We start from the raw sequence: 27155 nt of genomic DNA on the forward strand, positions 1-27155 counted from the left end.
TCCTTTTGCTATCTTGATACAGTTGGATCTGCTCAGCACTGTGATATGAATGCAGCAGTGCATCCTTGTGAATGTCTGCTTTTCTCCACTCATTTATTTACACATTTAAATACCTGCTAATGCCTAAATGCATACTCTATATGGAATGAATCTATGACGTGTGTTTGTGTTGTACAGGCAAAGTCAGACCAGTAGCTGGTCCACTGATGGCTGCGCGGTGATCTTTGTCGGCTCTGGCGTGACTTCTTGTCTTTGTAACCACACCACCAACTTTGCAGTGCTGATGAATTACATGGAGTTCAAGGTAATTCAAGATATTTTGTGCTGTGGTGCAGTGAGTTCAATCACACACTCTGAATTTAGTTTTGCTCAGGAGGAATCATATACTGTGCTGTGTAACGGCATGAGTGATGTGAATTTTTTGGGCTTTATGTTTTAATATTAATCGTATTTGGTAGTTGTGTTTTTCTTTCTTGCCACAACAAATTTAAAGTAATACCATTTCATTTATATCACTTCTAAATCCAGGTTGTAATTTTTTAATCTGCAGTTGTGTAGCTGTGCAGTGCACTGTAACAACCAGCAGGTGTCACTCCCAGTGTGCCTATCATGTAAAACTGTCCTTTCTGTCCACCAACATACATACAAGATGATGAAAGAGTTTCAGAAAATTATTTTTGGCCTTTACACAACACAAATTCTGCTAAGACGTAGATATTTGCTGTAGGAGAGCAAACCTGAGATTTGTCAGTTGACTGGCTGCTTGTTAACCCTCGGCCGTTCTGGCAACATTCACCTCTCTTTTTCTCTTTCTCCCTCCCACTCCCACCTTTCCCCTCTGTCCCAGTGGAGTCCTGAGGAAGAGCTTATTTTGACCAAGCTGACATTCATTGGCTCTGGCGCATCTCTATGTGCACTGGTTGTGACCTTGATGCTTTTCACAGTGCTGGAGTGAGTAGCTGATTTTCCTGTCCTGCTTATATATGATGCGAACACAGCTGCCTGTTTTGTGTTTGTTTGAGCCAATAAACACACCATCTTTACAAAGGTTCCATATTACTGTTATAGTCGTTTTATGCACTTAGTGTCAAGTGCAGCCACTGGAGTACAGAAGTGTACGTAAACAGAAGACGGTGTGTGACGTCATGACAGCCAAACGTGAACTATATTACAAATGATAATGAGAACACACGTCAGTAACGAGTTTATCCACCATTTCCAAAGTGCCACACATCTGTGTTGCAGAGCGTTTATAAGGTCATCAATTCTGGCTTGTGGAAGGTTGTCCAACTCCTCCTGACGGTCTTGGCGAGGTTCATGGACATTTTTGGAAACGGGCCACGTTGTTGCACTCGTCCATCCAGAGCTGTTTCTTAGATGACAAATAGTGGGTTTGCCTGGCTACGGCCCTAAGTGACATGTCAGCATCTAGCATGCCAATAGCCCATTCCCGCATTTCTCTTGTCATTTGTGGCTTTTAGATAAAACTGCATTTTAGGTTGGCCTTTTTTAGTTACTGGTCAAAGGGGTGTCTGTGTACTAGTCACATTATCTGATCATTTAAAGCCACACCTGACTTGGGTGCAGATTAAATCAGTGGTCCACATTTTGTCACTAGTTGAACAGCTCAAAAAGATTTTGTGCAACATTGGCTAATTTGGGTATTTAAAAAAAAATAAAAAATCTGATTATTACTGTTGCAAGAACAATTGCTCTTTGTTTTCAACAGATTTTATTCCTGTTCACATTGTATTTGTCTATATTAGTAATCATTTTCTTATCATACTCATAACATTTAGGCATACTTGCATATTTTTTTCTAATGTATATAACCTGAAATGGACCACGACCACTAATTTGGACAATGTCATGTTACAACAAAGTCAACATTCCACTGTGGCAAACGCTGAGATAACTTACATGCAGTACAGCTGCTGGTCCTCTGTTCCTAAGGCTTCCATGAGTATTGACTAGTGCTAATCCAATAATTACTGTTGTCTACATGTGAGTCCACTCCGAAGGTTTATGGCAGCATTCTGCAACCGTTAATTAACATTACGGTCACTGAGGGATCACAATCAGCTGGAGACGAGCTGCCTTGGCAATTTATGGCTCTCCTAAAAACAGAGAGCGCAGCCATGCATTTCACACACTGGTGTATGATGTACATGCATTTGTTTACTTAAATTCACACACACAACCTCAGACAAAGCAGGCGCCCACAGCAGAGGACACTTGCATTCATACTGGGAAACGATGGTGGTCTCAATTAGTGATACAGAAATGAAATAAGCCTAAAACCCATTGAGAGGTAATGAGAGGCTCTTCAGTTAATTTTCCTCTCAACCAGTTTCAGCTCGCTCTTTTTTTTATGTTATGTAAACAGTCTGAAATAGGTACATTCAACTTATCGATGCTATTTAAAGACAGTACGAGCGTTTGTGGCATAATGACCGGCACAAGCAGTGCTCCTGCTGGTATTCTGTTGGTACCACTGCTGACCAGTGCAAGGGAGAGGTACAAATAAGCAGCAGGTTCAATCCGATGAGCAAGCAGAATGCACGTTGTTAACATTCTGTTTTAGTCTTAGACGTTGTGATGGATATGTTTCAGTACCATGCCAGTTTGTGAGATAAGGTTGTTCTGCTGCTAATCTGATTGTTTTGTTAAGAAGAGCCGACCAAATACGTCATAGCAAATACATAGCAACACAGCAGATGCAAAAAAGTAATTTAAAAAAGCACTTCTCAACCAGCAGATGCATTTAAGTTAGTATCCAAAACGACTAAAAAAAATTGTGTACCTAAGGCAGGCAAAGTATCTGTTGTCCTGTCGGTTTATACTAATTGTAAAGCTTCCGTGTCACGTAATCCCTGCACCCACCTGGAGGTACCGAGGCAGATGTGTTGATCAATTTGTAGCTTCTGATTTTAGAAGTGCTGCACTAGAGAGCAGTGACGTTATCACCAGCATTCACCGCATGTACCTTCATTAAATAACATTCAAACCACCTTGCTACAGAAGAACTCCTTCACTCTGCAATGTTGCACATACCAAAATAGGCGCACTTGAAGACACCCACACAGTACATGCTCCCAAGACCTACCAGTTTTGAGCAATTAAAATTAAATAGAGCCACATTAGTATTAAAACATGCTGGGAAAACAAATTTAAACAGTTTTTCAAATTTCAAACTTATAAGAATACATGAAAACCACACACAAAGTTGGAATGATGCTGCATACCAATCGCTAAAATACACATTTTTAGAACCAGTAAAATCCATAAACTGGCCAAAAGCTATTCAAAGTCAGTTCAGTTTTATATCCTTGAATATTACTCATTTTAGTCGTTCTAATCTGGAAATATGGATTGATCATCCAATCTGCCAGTCCAACACTGGTAGAAAATCAAATATCTTGAAAACACAGCTGAATATTGGACTTGAGTCAGACCTCACATGCAAGTGGACTCTGGTTGGACTCTTTCTCAAGAAGATCCATCCACCCATTATCTATACACCGCTTAATCCTCACTAGGGTCGCAGGGGGGCTGGAGTCTGTCCCAGCTGACTCAGGGTGAAGGCAGGCACATTCACACCTACGGACAATTTAGAATCACCAATTAACCTCAACATGTTTTTGGACCTTGTGGGAGGAAGCCGGAGAGCCCGGAGAGAACCCACGCTGCACGGGGAGAACATGCAAACTCCACGCAGAAAGATCCCAGGTGTCCTCACAGGAATGCAAACCAGCGACCTTCTAGCTGCGAGGCAACGGTGCTAACCACCGCTCCACCTTGCAGCCCTCTTTCTCAATAAGATTCAGAAGAGAATCCCAAAATATTTAAAAACTGCTCTGCTGAACGTAGCTTTGTTTATTGGTCCTGTGCCAAATTGGCATGAATAATTAATGAAATAACCGGCATACACGCCACATCTCCATAACCTAATGCGCAATTTGAGTTGCAGCTGCTGGCACCAGAATAGAATGAAGCAAAGTCTAAATTTAGATGAGAGAAATTAGCCTGTAATTGTAAAAGTAATTAGTGTGTCCACATAAACAAGTAGCTCAGTAGTTTCCTCACTTCATTTTCAGCATATCGCCTGCTGTCCTGTAACTGTGTAAATGTTTCTGAAGTGCAAATTGTTGTATGTGGTAGTTTCAGCTTTTAGTTATTAAAAGACGTCTGTATCTAATATAAGATCATTATTAGCCCTTAAATTCATACATTGGATATGCAATTCATTTTTTTTTCTTCATCAAGCTCTCAGGTCTGTGATATTTTTCTAATTTTGCCAATGACCCAAGATGTGCAAAAACAAACTATTAGCAAACAGTGGAGCCGTGTGTGAATTGCCCTCTATCCAGATAATCACTGGGATTAGTAATTGCTGTGCTGACTAAACTGGGTTTGGCAGGCGCCGCGCTGTGAGAAATAGCAGGAGGTTGTGTGCAAGTCAGTATAAACATGACATTCAAAAAACAAAATCTGACATCATAAATCATCGTTAAATTTCATAAATGACAGAAATGTATTTGTGTGTTTTTATTGGGAATCTTGTGCTCTGAAAAGTTATCATCAGCAACACCTAAATGTATGGCTTAATGTGCTTTACGTAAGTGCCACTAGTGACCCAATAGAAATGTAATGGTGTCAGGAGAAACCACCCGTGTATTTATGTTTTTGTTTGTTTACACTCTCCACATTGTATTAAACAAGATGTAGGAGAAGTGGCTCCCTACTGTGAAACAAATTTGTGAAAAAAAGTCTAATACCTAATCAGCTATTTTTGTATAAACTGACGGCTGTAAACACTTTGGAACTGCAGAATCATACTTGTCATCTCTGTGTTATGCATCCTGTAAACACAAGTAGAACACTGAGCTTCATAATCCTCAGGATGTGAACTGACTACTGAAAGTGAGGCTGAACCTTGCTAGTTGAACTGAATACATCAGAATAAGTCTGTGTCTGATTTCTGTTTTCGGGCTAAAGATAGCATATTATAACTCATTTTTGTTTTCCATTTTCATTCATCATTCAGTGTGTTTTTTTTTGTCTTCACCGTGAGTTCACAATGATTTACTAGGCTTTACTATTGACAATCGTCACTTCGAAGCATATCTCATTTATGATGTTATCCCTCTTTGTATCCACAGTATCCCCAAATCTGACAGGACGTCCATCCATAAGAATCTGTTCATCGCTCTTATCTGTGCTCAGGTGATTCTGCTCTGCAGCGGATCGGCCATTCACAACAAGGTGCACGCAGTGAACACTGGTTTTATTTCATTTATTCATTTATTTCATTTTTTCATACTGGGGATGAAAGTGAATGATGAATTCTGAGTTCCCAACTATGTCTGTTGTAATTTGCTGACTGTTGATGTTTGTTGTGTGAAGAGCAGATTGGGAATTTGAAGTTGCATATGGCATTATCTTAATTGTAGAAAGTTGCATTTTGTTGTAGACAAATTTTATGTTTTTATCTCTTTTATTTTCACTCTAAATTTAATAATACAAAATTAAGATTTGAAAAAAAATTGGCTGAAAATATTCCCTATCTCTAACCAACGGCATATAAAAACTCAAGTTAGCATGACTAGTAAATGTCAAATGGGCGTCTAAATGTAAAAACACTCTCAATGCTTTTAATAGCTGCCAATCCTGGCAAAGCTAATGCTTTTGGCTTTGAATGTGACATTAAGTGTCCACCACTGCTGTGTCTAACAGCCAGAACACATAGCTCAGTCTCTTAGTGGTCACTCAGTGGCCTGTAGTTTGTTTGACCCCAGGTCATGTCAAATTTAGCTTTACCCCTGTGGGCATGTGGGTGCTTGGTAGAATTTTGCCAAATGGTTTCATATGTATAAAGAGTCTCACTGACCATTACAAAGGTAGTTTTTTCAGTTATTAACAAGGTTTGGTTTGGTTTGTACCAATCCAGAACGATTAATTAGTTAGGAGAGCTTCAGGGCTTCAGTATTTTGTGTTTGTATTGTGGATGTGCTATACATTTCTAACATAATCATGAGTTTCTACATTATGCATGCAGGTTTTGGAGATGGATATTTTCCTAACATAGACTACATTTACTCAAAGTCTGTGTACTGTGTAGTTATTCTCATTTATATAGTTCAATATACTATAGTTGTTTAGCTTTTTCTAATGTTTACTGTGATGTCATGTTACTTAGAAGCTTCACTTTGTAGTGCAAAATGTAACCTGTGTTGCTCTGTTGTGTTTGAAGGTGGCTTGTACACTTGTAGCAGCACTGCTCCATCTCTTCTTCATGGCAGCATTTAGCTGGATGCTGGTGGAGGGTCTTCTGCTCTGGAGCAAGGTGGTCGCCGTCAACCTAAACGAGGACCAGCATATGAAGTATTACTATCTCATCGGCTGGGGTACAGTGGCTCGACAAAGCCAAATCATTGTTTTCACACATGTTCATTGGCTGTGCAGGTTTTTGTTGAGATGGATATTGATTCTTAATTTCAGAGGACATGTTCAAATCTGTTATGGAGACCATCAGATTAGGTTTTTACATTTAATTGTGAATTTACATAATCATGATGATGTAAAACTTCTTTACTCAGAGAATACTTGATTTTTGCTTATGTGTGCTACTATTTCATCACAATAGTCTGTTACTGATCGCCCCATTTCCCTCCCCTTTCTTCTTTTTGCTCCCTTTGCTTTGTTTTCCTGTTTGTGTATTTCATGCTGGTTTCATTCTGTTCCTTTACCTCCTCCTCCTCCTCTGTTTTTCTTTTTTCCCCCCTCATCCAACCAGGTCTGCCGGTGCTGATAGTCACGATCACACTAGCATCGGCTTCAGGCAAATACTCAGCTGACGGCTACTGTTGGCTCAGTGTCCAGAATGGCGTTATCTGGGGCTTCGCTGGGCCTGTCATCTTCATCATTATGGTCAGCAAATTAAATGTAGTCTATTCAAACTGAAATTGTAAAAACAAAATATTGGGAACTTTCAGCCACTGTGTAACTGTAGTTCTTGCCTGTTGAGCTCCACTTTTGGTTTGACTGTGAAAGCTAGTATAAAAGCCTGCAAAAGCAGAAAATGGTGTGTTTCCTATTAATGTTGGCAAACATGTTTTGCACAGCAGCTGCTTAGTACATGTGTCTATATTTTATTCATTTTACTTTCCTTTTCTCTCTTTAAAAATCTACCACAGACATATGAGCCTGCACTTCTTTCCTGTCTTCCTTTTTTGTTGTCTGTTCTGATTTTTCTTTTCTTTATTACTTCTTCTCCATATACCTCTTTTCTGTTCATCTCTCTGCCTCTTCTCATTTCTGTACTCTCTTCTATTTAATTTTACAGGTGAATATTTTGATACTGACCAGAGTGGTGGTCATCACCATCTCCACAGCCAAGAGAAGGTCCATCATGTTGGCCATGGGCACCAGTCCTGTGGAGCAAGCCTACGAGCAAATCAGGTACTAACCACAAGGAGGCACCATTTGTCCTCCTTTTAAAATGTATTCACCTGCGCCACAGGCCTTGGAACAGATGAGCAGCAGTCACTGGGCGATTTTTAGATTGAATTTGTCATTTTAAAACAGCAATCTGTGTTCATCAGCCAGGATAGGCATACATTTAGAGTGGATTGCATTAGTGATGTTCATATTAAGTGCTTTAAGCTTCAGCCACTTGTGATGTTTTAGACACTGTGTTTTAATATCGTTCACTGGCGACAAATTTAAATCTTAAACCTAAATCTTATTGGCATGCCATTTTCATTTACTTCCAGTTTCCTAACAATGTATTATATTAGAGATAAAGCATATCTATCATACTGTCAGTTATACAAGCAGTAGTTGCAGCAGTTAGAACCGTTATTATCGAGATTTGTATTATCAGTGTTAAATAACATGTCAGTAGCTGCCGTCCTGAATTATGAATTAGCAGCACTCTTGCCGTCCTTCATTAGTAATCGTATCGATCAAACCCTAATTCAATGATCTCTAGAATATTTGGATGGAAGAATTTCTCTTGGAAGGGTGAGAAGCAGGACTGTATAGACTTTCTGAAATGATTTTTGTACGATATTCTTAAAAAAAAAGAAGTATATATGATAAATATGTCTAATATCTGTAGCGCCATCTGATCCCCATAAATCCATGCAATGCATTTGTTTACTTATTTTATTTGTTGTATTTGTGTCTGTAAAGTAATTGAGAATAATGATGATATGAAGTACAGAGTGTACCTGCAAAACGTTTGACAAATTGTTATTTTTCAAACAGACTTTTGTAGATTTTTCAGGTTCCTAATGAAAAAGTAAATGTTAGTAATTTTTAAATAGTGTACTATTGCTAAATGTGCTTTTTTATGTTGCTTGTTTTTGAGACTCTTGCACTGTGATGTTCATGCAATATCTTAAATCCTGCCACTGATGTCTTTGTCTTTTGCCTCCTTTTTTGGCACTGTCTCTACACCGTGAAATTGTTTTGCATGTGATCGAGTAGATTTCCCCCCAGCAAGCTTCTATGTGATCCTATCAGCAAAAATTATGTCAGTGGATATGTTTTTTCACTAACTCAGCCCACTGGGGCTCACAGTAGGTGCTCTGTGAAGGTTTTCAAAGCAAGCCTTGAACCATTTGGCACCCCTGGGTGGCAGCCGTCTCGGAAACTCAAACACATTCCTCCGCTGAATAAACTAGAGTTCGTCGCACGCCATGTCACACACACACACACACACACACACACACACACGCACGCACGAACACACAGACAGCTGTTGCGGTTTGGCGGTCACCTGAGCGGGAAGCTAATTCCACTCTAAACAGAATTAAGGCGGATTTAAGGTGGGAAGTTGTCACCCCATGAGCCTTCCTAGCCGCACAGCGTTGTATATGGAACAACCACGCTGCCAGAGCTGCTCAGTTTTGTCCAAAAAGAACTGAAAATTTGAGAAAACCCGAAATTGAACTTACGATCATCATTGAGGAAAAAAGAAGCTCTATGGAATACTAAAATTAATTTTTCCCTGGTGTGTTGTAAGTTCGCTAGGTCATGCGGTCAAGTAGTTCAGAGTCCCTACAGGGTGTGTGTCTGTTTGCCAATATTCATCTGTATATGTTTTGTGTGATTATTTTTTGTGTGTATATGAACACAGGGCTGCAGTGAAAGCAGTGTTGGTGTTGCTGCCCATCCTCGGACTGACATGGCTGTGTGGTGTTTTGGTCCCTTTCTCCATTGTCATGGCCTACATCTTCATCCTCCTCAACTCCCTACAGGTACACACATTTACACACACACACACACACACACACACACACACACCACAGTTGTTGCCATCACTGAGGGAAAATCTCGACGCTTAAGCAATTTGCACATTTTTACAAAACAGAAGAATTGCATGTTCCGGTAATGATGAGGTTTTATGCTTAGGTTTTATGAAAAACTTTGGGTTCAAACCTCTGTAAATACTGAAAAACAAGCATAATGGTTCTGTGAAGGCAGCACAGTGACACATGAGAGAGCTTGTCATGTGAAAGAGTGTCTTTTTAGTCCCACAAGGTCTTTACTCGACCCAGAGGGATGCAGCAATCAATAGGGGGGAAAAAAAAAAAAAAAACAATTAAAGGATGTAGATAATTTCGCAAACTGAAGTCTGAATGTGAACATAAGGCGGGCCTCACTACTGATACAGAAGAAGAGATGTGGGATTAGAGCTTGTCATTTAATCTTTCTTTTCGTACAAGGTCTAGCATCTGAGCTCTGCCACCTACACATTCTGTAAAGATCTATCTGTTGTCAGAAAGGAAGACGCATAGCATGAAAAAATGCCAAACTTGCGAGGAAGTCAAAAAAAAAAGTTTATCGACTTCAAACAGCCTTTTTCCATCAATGAGAACGAGAAAGGTTTTCCATTATACATTGTAATTCTGCCCTTCTCACGTGGTGAGGGTACACAGACTGTCAAGGTTTTTATTTGTCAGTGACAAGGCTGAGGCAAAAAGGGGAAAAAGAGCCTCGGTCTGGCTTGTGTTAAGCAGGTGCTTCATTTTAACAAGGAAAGTGGATTTGTATTGTTTGTTTGATTATTTCTGCTTTATGTATTCAGAGGTCAGCATTATTGTTGTTTGTGACTTATCAACGTTGGTTTTACGCTTTTAGTACTCAAATTCAGTGGCTCGTTTTGTCTCAAACTTTGAGAAAGGAACACTTTTTTATAGGCGCTGTGTAAAATATGTGTAGAACAAATTCTGCTGTGAGTGGCAAACCTGTGGTCACCACAGATCCGTTTAAAAACTGGTCAAAATGTACAATGTAAAATGTTTTTTTTTTTTTTTTTACACGGAAAAAGAGTAATAGCCATGTAGCATTATTTTCCACTGCAGTGGTCACGGAGAAGGCATGGATGAAATCATGTAATTCTCTGGCTGCAGCCTCACATTACCCAACTTCCCCACCATCTCTAGATCTGCCGCTGCAATTTGTAGTCGTCTTTTAATCAGCTGTATCTTTAATTGAGCTGTATATTTAACGAGAAAATCAATAGAGGTTTTAGCCGCAGTCTGATCATTAAGTTAGACCCCTTGGTTACCATAAATAGTTTCTGTTTCTCCCTCATATCTAATTATGTTTTTTTTTTTTTTTTTCTATGTCGACAGTAATTAATACAGAAGGTTTTTCAAAGCTCGTACAATGCGACTGCCCTGCTCGTTGCTGTGTTAATGCATGATATGGATTTTCTATTCTGTTGCATGCACCCGTCTGTTTACCTGCTTCCATTCAGCTTTCCACTAGTCAGTTTGCAGTCTTTGTGTTTGTCTGCCTACCGCTCTTGGTCTATTGCATTTCTGTCTTTCTGGCAGTGTATTAAGTAAGTAGTAATGGCTATATTGCAACAATGCAAAATGCAGGCAATTTGAGTAATTATTATCTCTTATCCTGTCAATCACTTACCTTTTGTTTTTCCCTTTAAATAGGCAGTGTCAATCACAGTGACAGACAATGACACGAGCAAATGCAGATGATAAAAACCACAGGATTTCTATTTTAAAACCAAACAATAAGCTAAAATGAAGCAAGAGCAAGAGGTAGTTTAAGCACTACACATCAACTGACTATGCCTGCGAAATTCCTAATAGGTATCTGATCATGACAAATGATTGTTTCAGCCGGTCTCAGCCCGCTTAATAGTAATGATCGCAATCTCCATTCTGTAAAATCATGCGTAGTGCTCATAGAAGTAACTTTTTAAAGAAGAAGAAGGAAAACCCCTCATCATTTAACATGTCTTTTTTTTTTTGGATGTGTTGTGCGTTGGTGTAGCTGTGTGTTAATTTGCGTTGATGGGATTTCAAGTTAACTATAGCAGACCCCTTTTAATAACCAGCTGCTCGATTATAATAGAGCTACATAGTGTGTCTTTCAAAAGCCTCAGCGGTTCAGGACACAGTAGGAACCCTACCAGGCTGTAAGCTGCTCTGTTGACCCCACTACTCTCACTGTGGCACTTTAAGTGGTAATCCTCAAGATCGTGTGTTATGGGAATTTCAATACAACTTGAGGTAAAGTGCTTATTTATGTGCTGTGGCTGTGTCTCCATTCAGTCAGTAAAACAGTGTGGGCACAGCTCTTACATTCTCCTTTGATTTTATGTAGCTATGGCATGTCTGTATGTGGCCTTTTTTTTCTTTGCTAGTTCAGACTTAATAGTGGCAGGATGCTTGTAATTACAAGAATCCTTTCAGCTTTTACTCAGCAAAGTGGAAATAGAAAACCGAAATTCTTGTGCTGCTGAGGACTTCACCGATGAAAAGATCTAGCACGCTAAATATAAGGAAACATATATATTCAATACCAAAAATCTAAGCTAGTAAAATGGTTTTGTTTAACAGCTATAACGCATCATCTCAGACATCGGTGCTGCTCACATATGCTTTTGTAGATTTTCTGTATTGGTGAAAGTGAAAGTTAAAAAACCTGGAGAGAGAGTCCGCACAGAATTTTTAGTCGTGCTAGTGGCGTGGCTCTAGAATCGGCAATGTCGGACTTTGTGTGTGCTGGTTGCTTTTTGCTCCAGCTTGAAATACAGCAACGGAATAATTTTCCATCTCATTTCGCAGAGAAGTTCAGGGTCTCCGGAGAATGAAACCTTTTGATAAAGGTGATCCCTTGACTTTTCCTCGAGTGCCACAATCAGTTTGCCATTTTTCAATAACTTAATTATTTGGTGGATTGTCGTGTAATTTGCTACATATAGCCAAGTTCAAAACCTTTTTCTCCAACACTGCCAGCAGGTCAAACTTTTTTCTTCTTCTTCAGTGAAACAGTTCAACATTTACTTGGATGGATTGGCAAATTTTGTACACATGTTCATCGATCGCAGACCTTGTGTCCTTATGACTTTGATGATTCTCTGACTTTTGCAGTAGCAATATCAGCACATTAACATTTTTGGTGCAGAGGAAATGGGATGCTTTGGTATAATGTTTTGAGCCTCAAACCTACTGTTGTCATCTGGGCAAAATTCAAGTATGTTTAATACTTTGGTTGATGATCAAGTTTCAGCAACATAATGATGTACTTGGTTGGTGCTGAATGGCAAATTTGAGCATTCTAATGGAGGAAACTAAGAGGGTAAACATTAAACGCTCCAAACGTCGACATGGTTGCATTATCATTATGAAGAACAGCCTCACAGGACTGTTAAGTCGTAATCTCATTGTCTTGTTGGAACATGGTTTATTTTCTCCTTTTCCTCAGTGATCCTCATAAAGGTGCCCTCTGGTGAAAAATCAATGTTTTTCTTTCTTTACCCATATTGTGTTTTTTTATATGTTGGAAGATATACACAAGACTGTGACTGAACATGTGTCCCTTAAATTGCAGTGTCCCAATGACGCCAGAGTTTTGTGCATAATAAACCTTATGAACCAATTCTGTCAACTTGCGAGGCGGGATTTTCCATTTCAGTGTTCTTCCTCAGAACTTGTTTTTGCGTCGAACATGTAGTGTGGCTGGATTATACGGAGATGGAGTTTGGAGATACAGTCAACACTGAAGAGGTCATCCAAGCTGTCAGGACAATATCACAGGAGCTGCAGCCTTTAGAGACGATATAAAGCTTTGTAATGCCCCTGCTGCAATAAGAATCTGCACTACTGAAAGTTTAGAAGCATGTAAATGTTTAAATCGCTGTATAGAGAAAGATTTACTGTCAGTCTGAGGAGAGGATGTCTGTATAGTTTATGTTAGACTTGTGAGTTAGTCACAGGTGAGCTGATGTGCTTAAGCTACAGGAAGTAGTGTCGGGATGGGTGGAGAAGGAGGCGATTACTTTATAGCTCTGCAAACTGTAGAGGAGGTAACGTTGTAGAGTTACATCTAAGGCATTTAAATTATTTTAAAGAAAAATACGTCTTAGTAATTGTGAATCCTGGAGATGGGTCTTTCGGGGCCTAATCAGTGACTGGAGAGGGACTTTATTATGTTAATCAGACTCTGTGTTACAATGGATCACCGTCATTATGTAGAGGATAGTCTTGCCATCTTCCCTGTTATTGATCCTTGTAGAGGGAGAGTACAGTAGAAACTTAGTCCCACTATAATGGGCACTCATAAAGATGATGAAATGTGTGAAACCTTTAGAATGATGCATGCAAAACCTGAGGTGGGAGGCAGGAGATAGAAATAAAAATAAATAAATAGGAACCCTCATGTTTTTTAGGAAATCGTTTTTTATTCGCAGCTGTTGTATTTTCAATGGGGCCAGCCAAAGCAACATAAAGCTTAAGCGGCAAGCCTTTACTGTTAAATCAATAAAACAGATAATGTTGACAAGCCTTTTTCATTGCTCTCCCTCATGCCCTCCTCTCTCCTCTTCTTCCTCCTCCATCCTGACAACACAGTCTGAAGTATCTCTACTGTTGCTGTTACATCTCTCAATACAGACCTGAGCAGGCCATTATGAGCAAGCGTGCAGCTTACCTGGCACAAGTGTGTGTCTGCTACAATACCTCCGAAACAGAAGCTTTTGAGTTTTACTTGTGTTGTATGAACTGAGAACAGATGATGCCCAGTTTGGGTTAAGGCAGCATCCAAGACATACCTGTGTCTTCATTAGGCTTCATTTGTTCGACTTCATCACTGATGTGTAGAAGTTATTTAAGCTGTTTAATGACAAAACAGAGCATGTTATCGGCTAGTATCCTGGAAAAAATTGTGAAGCACCTTGTTTGTGTCAGTCTTACACAACTGGAAAGACGTCTTATTTTCAAGTTCTAGGATTTGAAACTCAAGTTTTGATCAATGTAGTGACATTAAAAACACAAAGTACTCAAATCAAGCCACCATTATTTGTAAAGCACCGTTACTACAACAAACGTGAACCCAAAGTGCTTCCCAATAGCGGAACAAGATTATTGTTACAGATTTACCAGGATTTGCTCTATAAATCTGTATTTTTTGCACAAATGTACCTCGCAAGTTTAAATATCGGTTGAATATCTACAATATTACAGCATGCCATTGTATAGTATAGAGTAGTGTTACAAGTGTTTGAGCAGATTTAAAAGATGCAGGAATGATTGAACTGCAGCCAAGAGGCAGAGGGGAAAGTGGGGAGAAAGGTAGGGACTCATTTGCATATCGACAGATCTGCACATACTTAAGGTGGCAGAGGTATTGAGTTGCATGTAAAGCGTGTTTAAACTTGAAACGATTATTGTTTAATTGTTTCATAAGTAAATGCAACTGTCTGGTAAATTTTGCTTGTGAATGTGTGTGTGTGTGTGTGTGTGTGTGTGTGTGTGTGTGTTTTCTCTTGATGTAGATAGTAAAAGTTAAAACAGTTGTTCCCAAACAAATCTGTAATACTCCTCCTCAGATATGCTATGTGTTTGCATTAGTTATACTAAAAAGAAGAAAGTGGATGTGTGGCGTGTGTGTGTAGTTAACTAGAACTCGCCGAATGAAATGAACTGCAGAATGACTTGTGACTAAAACAGTATTTCTAGAGAAAACTGTTGAAATGTGTAAATCCATGTGTCTTGTATGTGGTGTTAAAATAGTAGCAGTGCCACAGAAATGTCAGTCAAGTGTGTGAACAGACACACAGAGAGCAGAGAAGCTGTTCATGACTTAATGTCCGTCAGCTGTGTGCAGCCAGATTGTTTTGGGGCTTTTTTTTGTGTCTTTGTTTAGAGCAGTAGATAGACTGGAAAGGGGAAGAAGAACGGGGAGAGACCTGCAGCAAAGGGTCGTGAGCGGGAGTCGAACCCACGACCACTGCATCGGGGACTATAGTCCTGTTCATGGGTCACCACTCAGCTCGGTGAGCTGTAGGGGCGTCCCTGTAGCCAGATTGTTAGGGTTGGCTTCATCCCTTAATTGACACTTCACTGAGATTTTACTCAGCGCACCTCTTGAAGTATCACTGTTCAAGTAAAGTCCAATCACTACGGTTTTAACAACAAACTTCGCTGTGTGCATCTGTGCAATTTTGTGTATCTTGTGTCAGAAATGTAGAATATCCAGCAAGTTTTAAAAAAGGATTGTTTCTGCTTTCCTCTGGTCTGAGTCTGTTTTGCAGTCTAGAAGATAGTCGGGTGGTATTTCTCTCCAACACTCCTGACTTAAAGACGCACGTGAGAGAAGACAAATTTCCCTACGTTTTGGTGATGAAATGATAGTGTGAATATTGTGGGGGTGGCAGCTTTATAAAGAGTTGTTTTTCTGAAGAATTTAGCAGCGTCTCCCATTCTTTTTTTTCCTGATTCAGTTTTTTAATCTAAGTGCGTAAAATAAAAACGCAACAAATGACGGCGAGTGAGCTGGTTGTTTTACCGTTAGAACGGCATTTCTACAATAAGCAACGTGGGATAAAGTAGGCTCAAAGTTTAAGGAAGAATTGTTACGAACATATTTGGGACGACTCGCACCAAAAATGTATTTAAATAGTGGAGGTGTGTTGGGAGTTTTGAGTGAATATGATGTTCCCCGAGTCGATTCTAACTTCCTACTCTAAGTCACTACTTTTTATGAACATCTTCACCATAAATACAGACATGCCTCATCTGCTTCCTTATCAAGCTAGAGATAAATAGCATGCAGTGCACTGTGTGTGTGTCGGTGTGTCGGTGTGTGTGTGTGGTGTGTGTGTGAGAAAAGGGGAACGGGGGCTCTTTGGGTAGACCATAAATTGCCCCACCCTCCGTCATCCAATCTCTGGGCAATGTCATTCAAAACCCGCACTATCCATTACCTGGGTATAATAGGCTCCTGGCCATGCAGTGTCCATCTTATTATTAGCCCATAACTTTAAACTATCAATAACTTTGAGCTGCAGAGAGCGACGGTGGGGGGGAGAGACAGGAGGAGAGGGACAAAACAAAGTAGAGAGGTGAAGGAAGTTAGAGAGTTAGGGAAAGAAAATGTTAGGGTAACGATCGTCCTCTGCAAGTCGTTGAGAGTGCATTAAGTCCAAGTGGTTTGTTTTGGTAAATTTGCAGGAAAAGTGTATTTCAGTGATGTAGCCTTTTATTTCTGCTATGTCACTTTGATTCCTGTGGAGGGCAGCCCTGTGCCTTGTCATTACAGCGCAAATATATAGAGAAATCAATGAGCTTTCTCATCGATTTGTCTCATTCATTTCACATTAAGGTCTTTCATATCGCAGGAACTGATGACAACATTTTCAGCTTTCTATATCAAATAAACAGACTGCCGAGTTGTAACGAAGATTTTACATGTATTCAGTTAACCTTTAGTGGCGAAATTCATGATTTTATTCAGCGTTAAAGACGACTTTAGAAAAGAAATACTGTGCAGGTCAGTGAATCTCGCAGAAAGTGTACATTAGGTGTTTATTTTTTTTTTTTAGTCGTCAATCTGGACAGTTGTTTTACATGTGAACACAAAGTCCCTCCTGCCTTTTGTTTCTTTAAGACATCATTGCATTACATTATACTTTATTGCATATTGCATCCCTGCATTTTGTGGGAAGTTGATTCATTGATCCACATTAGCTGTGCACAAAGCCACATTAGATGGCCAATAACGCAGAAAGAAACTGACTGTAAAAATAGTCTTTATTTAACCTGAGGCGTAGTTTTAAATCAGCTTAAGGCCTCAAAATGAATATAGTTTGCATTGAAATGAGAGCTAAACCCCCTCGTAACAACGCACACACACACACACACACACGCACGCACGCTTGGCTGATGGACATCAGAGTGTATCCAAGATATAGATATGATCAATAGAGTGTTGCTCTGCTTATTGATTTTTGCCATATGGGAGATTTGTTGTGTGAGTAAGCAATGCGTCTGCAGCATCTGAAGTGATTGTTTGAGAAAAGGTGATTTTTCTTTTTTTTTTCGCCCAGTAGCTCAGTTATTACAAAACTGTGTTTGTACTACTGCAGTCAGTGGTTCTGTTGCTTGTGTAGCTTAATGCAGAGAACAGAGATGGTTCAGGCTGGTGTATTACCAGGAGTTAATCAGCCTTTTATTAATTACACTGAAGGGAGTTACCTCAAGCACCTCTAAGATCACTGACTAGTTAAAACAATAAGATTTGACCTTTACATGTTTCATTTATTATTACATTTCATTGACAGTTTATTTTTATTTTTATTTTATTTAGGCTGGGAAATCATATATTATTTTTAATTGAATTTGTATATGGTAGCTGTCATAAATAATGATTCTGAGCCAACTATGGTTTCAAACTACTAGGAACATGAAGAAGTTTTTTTTATTTTTTTACATGTAAATCTTATTTCCTGATATGGAACTTCACCCTGCTTTAAAGAACTCTTGACCAACATAAGGATAGGTGCACACTAGTGTAGTTTTAAAATCCTGAAGGAATCTAAAATTGTGTCACATCACACATGAGGAAAAATGTCCCAGATATTCTTCTCTCTAATCGCAGACGAGACAAGACTGTAAAATAATGCTGCATCACATGCTGCAGGATGTTATTAACACTGTCATACCTGATGAAGCATTTGACTGGGAATCAGGTGTAAACATAATAATGACTAAAGTGCAACAACTTGCTGGTGTTTCATGATAATCATAACTATCTTGCTTTTACTTTGTAAATGTGACAATAATAAATAGCCAACTGCTTTATCAGGTGGAGTGAAATTGGTGTAAATCAGCTCGAATCTTCTGTTGCGAGTCCAGCCTCACTGTCAGGTCACAGGCTGATGAATTGTTGTCTCTGCTAAATAGAAAGTGGCCGAAATTACTGTCAGCTCTGGCACGTAAGTAGTTAACTTCAGACTGAATTTTACCCCAAAATATGAACTGACTTTAAACACTGAATCACTAATTAGTGTCATCCTTGCATCAAACCATAGCCATTCACAGTTCAGCTTTTTGTCCCCTCAAGGTAAAAAAAAAAAAAGAAAGAAAGAAAAAAATCTCCAATCATTGGCATGTATGCATTCAAGAGAGCTGGCCTCATTCGTGTAAAGCTCATATGTACACATTTCATTTTAATTCTGCCTATTTTCTAATTATGGGATCTACTCAGTGTTATTTAAAAAGTGGTTAAATGCTATTCCTAGTTATGCCTTTAAATGGTTTGTAGGCCATGAAGTACGAAATAAAGCACCCGAAAAATGTGAATACTCCTATAGAACTACCATTCTGCTCTGTGCTTTTGTTTTTGCCTAGTAATATACCTGATATTATAAAATGCTTAGAATTAGCTGGTGATCCGTCTGACGTTCCACACATCAGACGGATCTTCTGCTGCTTGCTCTTGGCTAACAGTGAAAATAGCAAAACCTGTGTGAATGAGGCCTGATGATATTTACAGAAAGCTTCAGCTGTGCAGGCCGTCACGAGTGAAAACTTTTCTATATATTATAAGTGGCAGAAAGCTTGCTCTTTGTGTTACCTTGACTCAATCTAACATCAATGCAGTTTTGGGGCTTGTGTAAAAATCTGAGTAAAGCATATTGTGCGTCTCTGCTTTGCTTGACACCGTCACTTTCAGCGTCGGTCGGGTGTCAGGTTGCTGCTGCTCTCGTAGCAGCTCATTTCATGAAAAGGCAGTGCATCGAAAATCTTTAACCTAGAAGTTATAATTTCAACTTTTACTTTCACTGCAACTCCATAAATAATACATAATAAATGGGGGGAAAAAAAAGAATCTGAAAGAAAAAAAAAAGCAGAAAATAAATCAGTGCATGAGCCGAGTTGTTGGCTGGAATGTGTTTTCCACGAGCCAAGCGTGAATGAATTTTTTATGTAATGCCCTCGTAAGTGTTGTAAACCCGCTGAGTGTGTGTGTAGCCGCTTGTCGCCACTGCCCTCAGCGGCCTGCGGACCAAGGAGGTAAAAGTTATTTTAATTTCTCATTTGGCAGAAGAAACAAAAACAGCAGAACTTGGATCCGGTTTCCCAGTCAGGCAGCTCCAGTACACTCATCTGGACCTGCACAACCGGCCCATTCAAAAGCCAACTTTTTTCACCCTTTCCCGATTCCCCTCCCTCCTTCATTTTCCTGTTGTACCATGTTGTAATTGGCTCCACAGAATTGCTTTTTTTGTTTGTTTGCTTTCAGAACGGCTACATTTTGTGAAAACTGGATGTATGAATATTTGATTAAACCAAATCTTTTACTGTGAATTTATTTTTATTTTTTTTGGACTCTAAAAAGGAATAAAATAGACAAATTCCCACAACCTAATTAAATGCAAGATAAAACGTCTAATTTCCTAACTTAGATAAACCTTTTAAGTTGCAAACATAATTTCCACGAATTGTGTTGACTTAATAATCTTGGCAATAGCATCAACTTTATATTGTGTGTAATTAAAATGCAAATTTCTGCATTTTTTTTTGGCTTAAAACTAAGTTCAAGATGATAAACTTGATAAAACTGCCTTCATAACTACATTTTTCTTCATCTTGAGTTTAGGATTTCAAGTCCCCTCCTCTATGTTAACATGCCTGGACATTAATAATAATATATTTTTAAATGTAGAGTAAAAGCTCGCTCCTCTAACTCAACGTAGAACCTAAAATTATGTTCAGCCAACACATATAACTCAAAAAGACAGATGCAAAACGTTTTTGGTGAGCCCAAACCTGATATTTTTTTAGAGTGCATTTGGCAAGTGTTTAGTGTAATTTAACTGGATTATAGATAGTACATTTACCACGTAATAAGCAAAGGTTATTCAACATTTAAATGCCATTTTAAATAAATAGCTAAACTTATCTGAATGCAGCCTCGGCTGTCAGCCAGTCCTTGCTGCCTGCTCACACACGGTACATGCTTCCATACACATGCAGCGACACACACAGGAGCATACACATGGCAAACCTCTCACTGGTCAGATTATGGAGGGAAATGTTTTTCATTTTGGAGTGTTTGAGAAAACAGGAACCATATTCCCCAGACGTCCCACTTCATTGTCGGCTGTATCTCAGATCACACGCGATTTAAAACGGCGGCCATCTCTCCCAGTGGAGTGGAATTTACTGGACGTAGTGGGGCAATAAACACAGCAGTGAGCTGGATATTATGCCGTTGTTACAGGGACACCTCGTAACATTTCATCTGCTTCATTGGCATATTAATCTCTTCACAGTATTGCTTTGTGCCACAAAAATGCTGCATATAGTCACACTTGTTTATTTGCTAATAATTAAATTGAAACATATTTTTAGAATAAAAAAATATAGCATTTGAGCTAAATTAATTTGCAATTGAATTGACAAATATGCTATATGTGAATTATAAAATGCACTTTTTAATGAGACTATTGCACATATTATGGTAAAACAAAAGATTTTCAAATGTTTGAGTATATAAAAAAAAACAACAACACACTGGGCGAGGATGATGAAAATTTTTTAAGTTAATGTAGTCATAGGTAAAATCATGGAGATTTATTTATAAATCCATATTTTAATTAGTGTCTCGGATAATTACGAGGTGGGGTTGATAAACAAACAAATAAATACACGACATGATTGTTTGCATTCCCACTGCCTGAGAAAATAACTTTCCCTTTGAAAAAGAGTCCACTGTTTGCGTTGCATCCTCAATTACCAGGCGCGGCATTAAAACAATATTCAAACGGGATACCAAGGTCAGCGCTGACTCCCACCACGCTTGTCTGAGATGGCACTTATAATGAGGATGTAGCACAGCTTTTTTAAGTAGTATATTTATAGTGTGTTTTGTCTCAACTTGTACTTATTTTTTTTTTCCCCCTGTTGTCTCTTTTCATCTTTCACTGTAGTTTTATGTTTTTTAGTTTGAAAAACCATTAAAATCAGCGCTCCGTTGAACGCTCGCTGTACGTTCACCTGCTCGACGGGAAGATTTCTTACAGATGGAGGCTTAATTCAGAATGTTAGCATCAAGGCTTTTTGTGCAGAAAATACCTCGTAAAAATGGTCACCTAAGTACCCTTGAAATTAACTGAGAAGGAGTCAGTGAAAGAAGCTGTAAAAAAAAAAAACCTTCATTCCTCGTAATGTAAATATTAAGTCTGGGAGTAAAGAGACAGACCAGCAAAAGTGAACAAGGAGCTGCTGCTATTCAGATGAGGTGGGACTGATTTTTTCTTTTTTTGAGGGAGTGGGGGGGAAAGAAATGGTATTGGAGAGATCAGTTTTAAAAAAAACTGGCCTGGGAAAATAAAGCAGCGAGAATAATAGGCTTCCTGTCAAAAGAGGCGAGAGAATTCCTGTCATTGCTCTCGCCGCCACCCCAAAGACCTCTCCTTGTGTTAAACCTGCTGGCATTTATTTGCCTTAGAATTACCTGCCAGCTCAATTTTGTAATAGACTGTGTCATAAGAAAGCAAACCATCCCCTTTGGCCCAGCCCAGCCATACCTGTGTGTGTGTGAGAGAGAAAAGGAGAGAATTACTTTTTCCTCACGTGCATTTGATTTAGTATTTTTTTTTTTTTTTTAATATCCACGCTTTTATACATGTGCGTCTGAGGTTTTATGTTTGTGTTTGTGTACGCATGTCAGCCAGCGTGTTATCCCATCAGCTGACTCCCAACTTCATGACCTCACTCCTCCACATCCAGTCCTCCCCCCCCCCCTCGTCCAAGCCGACAGTCTCAGGAACGACTCCGACACCCGAAATTACCCACGTCGAAACAATGACTGTTCTATTTATAAGTTCACCGCCTTGCCTTTTGTATTGGCTGACACCACTTTGCACACACACGGAGCTCTATCAGTGACGGCGCGGGGTGACTAGGTTAGGGATAGTCCTGGTTTTCCTTACCCTGCCACGTTGCAGCAGATCTGTAGATTTGCCCGGCTTTGATGTATACTTTGCGGGTAATTAGCGAGAACTGGGTCAGCGCAGGGCAAGAAAGCAGAAGAAAAAAAAAGAGTGTTGTTCTTTTAGCGAGTGGGTGGTAGGGAGGTGCTGGGATCGGGGCGAGGAGGGAGGGGCGAGGGTGTCGGAAGGTTAAAAGGCTGTCAAATATCGGTTCCAATTTACATGTGAGCCGTTTTCTTTTTGCTGCGTTTAGGCAAACAAATGCTGCTCAGACAGACTCTCTTGTCTTTCTTAGTTATTTTAATAGATGTAAAATGTGTCTTTTAAAAACCAGATTTGCAGATTGTGTCATTAGCAAATTATGTATAGACAAATAAAATAAACTGATACCTGTTAAGAAAACCTGCTGTTGCTAAATCCCACATTACTCAGCTTTTAGGATTTTTATTGTTAAATCTACTGCAAGTGAAATTAGATTAGTGGATATTTAACACGTTTCAAATTCTTCTTATTTATTGCTTATTTATTTTTAGTTATAATTAAGCTTAGTAGGAGTGTTTTGATCAGATCAGTCTCTCTAGAACAGTGACACATTTGTAGTGAAAAAAGATGAACATACAGGAATTTAATTTAATCCTAAGTTGTTAGATATTTGCCTATTTAAAACAAAGCTGGCAAACTAAATTGAGAAAATTTTGCTTTTTGTTTAATCCAGCCATATAAATTTTAAAAACTACTTCTTTTTTTTTTTTTTTTTTTAAATCTTTTATCTTTACTTTCATTATTACAGAAAAGGTTGACATGGACTGAGAATGGGAGTTGCCCCTTTTATCTTTTACTGCTGTGGCTAAGGTACAGACCTATATGCCGTGCGAGATGTGAAATGTCTTCCTTTGCTGAGCGATCGCTGTCAGAAATACCAAGCATAAATTAAACTGAGGTCCTCACCTCAAGAACAGTCTCAATCCGATTGACTGATAGAAGACATGAGCATACGGTCCTGTATTATGGACAAACTCAGTCATTTTGCATGAAGTGTTCATTTCTGTCCCTGTCCTTTTAAATAAACGCCAGTTTAAAAAATACAATCAATTGTAAATTTACCATTTAAACATGACAAGTTTGCCTTTAAAAGTGTGATTTACGCCACTAGTGTTAAACTATAGTCAAGACAACTACCTGTAAACACGAGCTGGTCATTAACAGAGCATTTAGCGCATTGTATGTCCCAGAGGTGATTTATGGCCGATGTGTGGAGGTGTCTGGGAAGCAGGGCGGCTACCTTTGGTATTTTACTACTGTTACAGTACAGCATTGTGTGAAAGTAAACAAAACAGTGGCAAAGTGAGCGGGAGAACAACAGCTCTGGCAGCAGGACACTGATTGGGATGTTGATCGTCCTCACTGGCCTCTTGCCCTTCCTGCTGTGGCCCCTGGCCAGTCCTCGACAGATACCCTAGGTCATTTCCTATGCATGTCAACGCACGCAGATATACACTCTTCCCGCTGAGTGTTTACAGCCACATGCTGATTCCTATTAATCTGCTTCTTGTCGGGACAGGGAGGAGGGAGGGTCCTGGATGGTTTGTGTTGGACTGGGAGGCCACTGAAGGTGGGTAAAACATTCACACACATAACCTGAAAGCCCTGTCTGACAGATTGCACCAGGCCAGGACTTCTTTTTACACTGAGCAGATGTGGTCTCCCACTTGTTTTCCTTAGTAATTATCCCTCATTAAGTGAAAGCATGTGCCAATCAAGCAGCCTGGAGAGCGAGAGCAGAGCCTGAGCCAGGGCAGCGATAGACGGAGAGAGGCAGGGAGACCTATAGCATGATCTTCACAGCTTTTAAAAGCACCGTGTCAATTCAGAGTCATTACTAGATTAAAGGAAAGCCTTGCTAGTGTTGCAGCAGCTACAGCACAGGAATTATTCTGTCTTATTTGACTCTTTAGTGCTTACAAATTTGATTATCACATTTAGCACTTGCCATGTTCACTTTGACTTTTCAATGTCAAATGGATTTTATCTGTCATTTGCTGAATTACGATGAAGGCAGTTATTTTTTTGGGGAAATTCAAGTTTTACTGTAGTGATACACTGTTAAGGATATCAACGGTATTACACTTCATTAAAATTAGAGCGTTTTTTTATGCAGGTATTTAACGCTTGTATGTACAAATGGGTGACAAATTAAAGGAAAAAGTGTCTCAGTAAGGTGCTGGTCCGTCGTATGCTTCAGGAATAGCTTCATTTAGCCTTCGTGTTGATTGTCCAACTCTCTGGACATCTACTGGAAGGATAAAGGATACAAAGTGATTTGGTGTTTTGATAACGGTGGTGTCCTGATGCGTTGCTCCAAAATCTGCCATAGTTGTTCAGTTGGGTTGAGTTCTGGTGACTGTGAAAGCCATGTTATTCACATAATTTTCATATTTATCAAACCATTCAGTGATCCCTCATGCCCTATGGAAGATGCAGTTGTCATCCTGGAAGAGACCACCAGCATAGAAATATTTTGTCATAGGATAAAGGTGACCCAGGATAACTTTGTATTGACTTGTAGTGAGGGCACAAGCGGATGCGCAAAAAAAAAAAAAAAGTAATGCCCCCCACAGCATACCTGAGCCATCAGATCCCTTTTTCTTTGATTTCTCACGGCAGTGGTGCAATTTTGCTGGTATTAAAACCTGGTTATTTAATATTATGGGCAGCTCAAAAATAGAATTGCACTCAAATATGTTTGTCTTTTACTGTTTAATTGTTGGATGTGAATAAACTGTCGACACTAATCAAAAGAACTTGAAAAGGGGATTTTTTTGACTCATTACCTGAGCTTGTCTTTTAGCTCTCTGCTTAAGTCCATCAGAACTTTTATTCAAACACTCAAGGTAAATGGGATTTTATCTGTGAACTGTGGCTCGAAATAAGGGAGAAGCAAACTTTCGTTATTAAAATAAAAAAAATCACCTATTTGTAGTTACTTTATTAGTGTTAAGTGTGTCGGGTTCGAATGAAAATGACTAAAAACTAGTTTAAAATTGCTGATAAAAAATACTGGATGGAAATAATTTGTTTATTTTTGTTATTAAATAAGTGTCCCATCATGCATTTCAGACAGTGACAAAAACGGTGAACCTCACAACAAAAGGGGGGCTGGGAGGGAAAAAAAAAAAATACAAGTCTCTTCCAAAACATAAAAGAGAGAGAAAGAGCAAAAAAAAAAAAAGAGGAAAAAAACGAAGATATATGAAGTCTTCATGTCGATGAACTACCATTCATTTTCACTTTGAAGTCCTGCGAACCGTAGTGAAGTGTGATTGCATGTGACAGTCGCCGAGTCTGCCGGTTTATCATGATGGATACACCCCGTCGCCATGGCGGTGCTGGAGCACACACGTATGCGCATGCACACTCATACACAAATGCAGGGATACAAGGAGCCACAGAAGTGGGCTTATGTAGGTACACAGAAACAGAACCACACATACGACCCAAACGTTACACTCACACATGCACGCTGAGACAAGGTTACTTCAGATCCTCTTTCAAATTGCGCATTTTGGCAAATTCCAGGATGTAATTTTACCGTCACTGCAGTTTTCTTAGTTTCAACATTTTCTGACTTACTGTATTAACATATTTATTTCATTTGAATTCTGGGAACCTTTTTATTCTATACTTTAGAGCTCAATTTGAAACAAGCTTTACACATTTTGACAAATGAGTGTGAGAAGACAGTATGCCTTTGGGGGTATTATTTCACCTTTTAATAAGACAAAAGCAGACAGACAGTGACACTAGAGCCGTATGAAGGTGATGCTGCTTTGTGAGGATACCAAGCGATTAAAGGGGTTGTTTTGCATTATTTTTCTTGCAGTAAGGTGTTTTCAAAAACCTTGTGACAGGAACGCTCACTGGAATAAGAAAAAAAAATGTTATTGCCAACAATCAGAATTAATTTGTATGCGTTTAAAGCCCATTATTTCTTCAAATCAAAAATAATGTATCTGTAGTCGCTTGCATCCCTAACAAATACAAGGTCACTCATACGGCATAATAATATAGCACAAGACACGGAATGACAGTTCACATGCCCAAATAAGTGAAAGATATTGTCTATCTTTTACTCTCTCTGATTCCTTTTCTCTCACACCCACGCACATCAACACACATCACACACACTCACCTACACTTCTTGAGCTTGACACGTGCCATTAACCTCAGCTCGACTCACCTTAGTTGAGAAACAGGAGATCAAACATATCTCATAACGGTACCCGGAACAATGTTTTTTCCTGTTTGGTACACAAAAGCAACTTGTTCAGACTTTGCATATAGCATCCATTTGTCATTGTTAGTCAAGGACACCGCAACACAGACTTGTCAGTGGTGCAATTTTAGGTGTACTGTTCGGATGTTGCTGTGAATGCATAAGGTTTGTGTATTCACACCGATCTTTCAGGTAATTTAAAATTTTGTTTTCATGCCCACGGATGTATGCATGTGAATGACTGGAGTACTTAACCGCACAAAAAGAGTACACCAAGGGCAAACATCCCATTGTTCCCTGAGCAAAGTGTACTCTCTTTATGAAGAAGCATTGTTCCGTATTTGTTCTCAGAAATTAGGCACACTTTCATAGAAAACTGTCAAGCAGGGGCTGCTTTGGTGTACATGTGGAACTGGTTGGAAATTTCTCATCCACCTGCGCACAGAGACCAGAAACTGTTGCTTTGACTGGATTGTGCTCGTCTAAAAATGCTTTTAGCGTTTGCAGGTGGTAAGCCAGTGAGACTCTCTGTGCTGGGGTTGGTATCTTGGCTGGTCGTCAGCACCGTATATAGCAACTATCTAATGTGGATTGCAAAATTAATAACCACAAATTAAAAGC

At 39.3% G+C, this 27155-nt stretch overlaps 1 protein-coding gene across 1 annotated transcript in view; it reads left to right on the forward strand.

The window, feature by feature from the left end:
• The window catches only part of LOC103364917 (probable G-protein coupled receptor 144), a 99166-nt gene that overhangs the window by 11995 nt on the left and 60016 nt on the right, over nt 1–27155 (forward strand). Inside the window, exons 14-20 of the mRNA XM_008292212.1 lie at nt 178–304; nt 848–951; nt 5163–5265; nt 6254–6407; nt 6797–6930; nt 7346–7461; nt 9146–9266. Of these exons, the coding sequence (XP_008290434.1) occupies nt 178–304; nt 848–951; nt 5163–5265; nt 6254–6407; nt 6797–6930; nt 7346–7461; nt 9146–9266 (859 nt within the window). The remainder of the gene's footprint in view (nt 1–177; nt 305–847; nt 952–5162; nt 5266–6253; nt 6408–6796; nt 6931–7345; nt 7462–9145; nt 9267–27155) is intronic.

Source organism: Stegastes partitus, unplaced genomic scaffold (genome assembly GCF_000690725.1).
Source record: "Stegastes partitus isolate 25-593 unplaced genomic scaffold, Stegastes_partitus-1.0.2 Scaffold793, whole genome shotgun sequence".
Classification (NCBI taxonomy): domain Eukaryota; kingdom Metazoa; phylum Chordata; class Actinopteri; family Pomacentridae; genus Stegastes; species Stegastes partitus.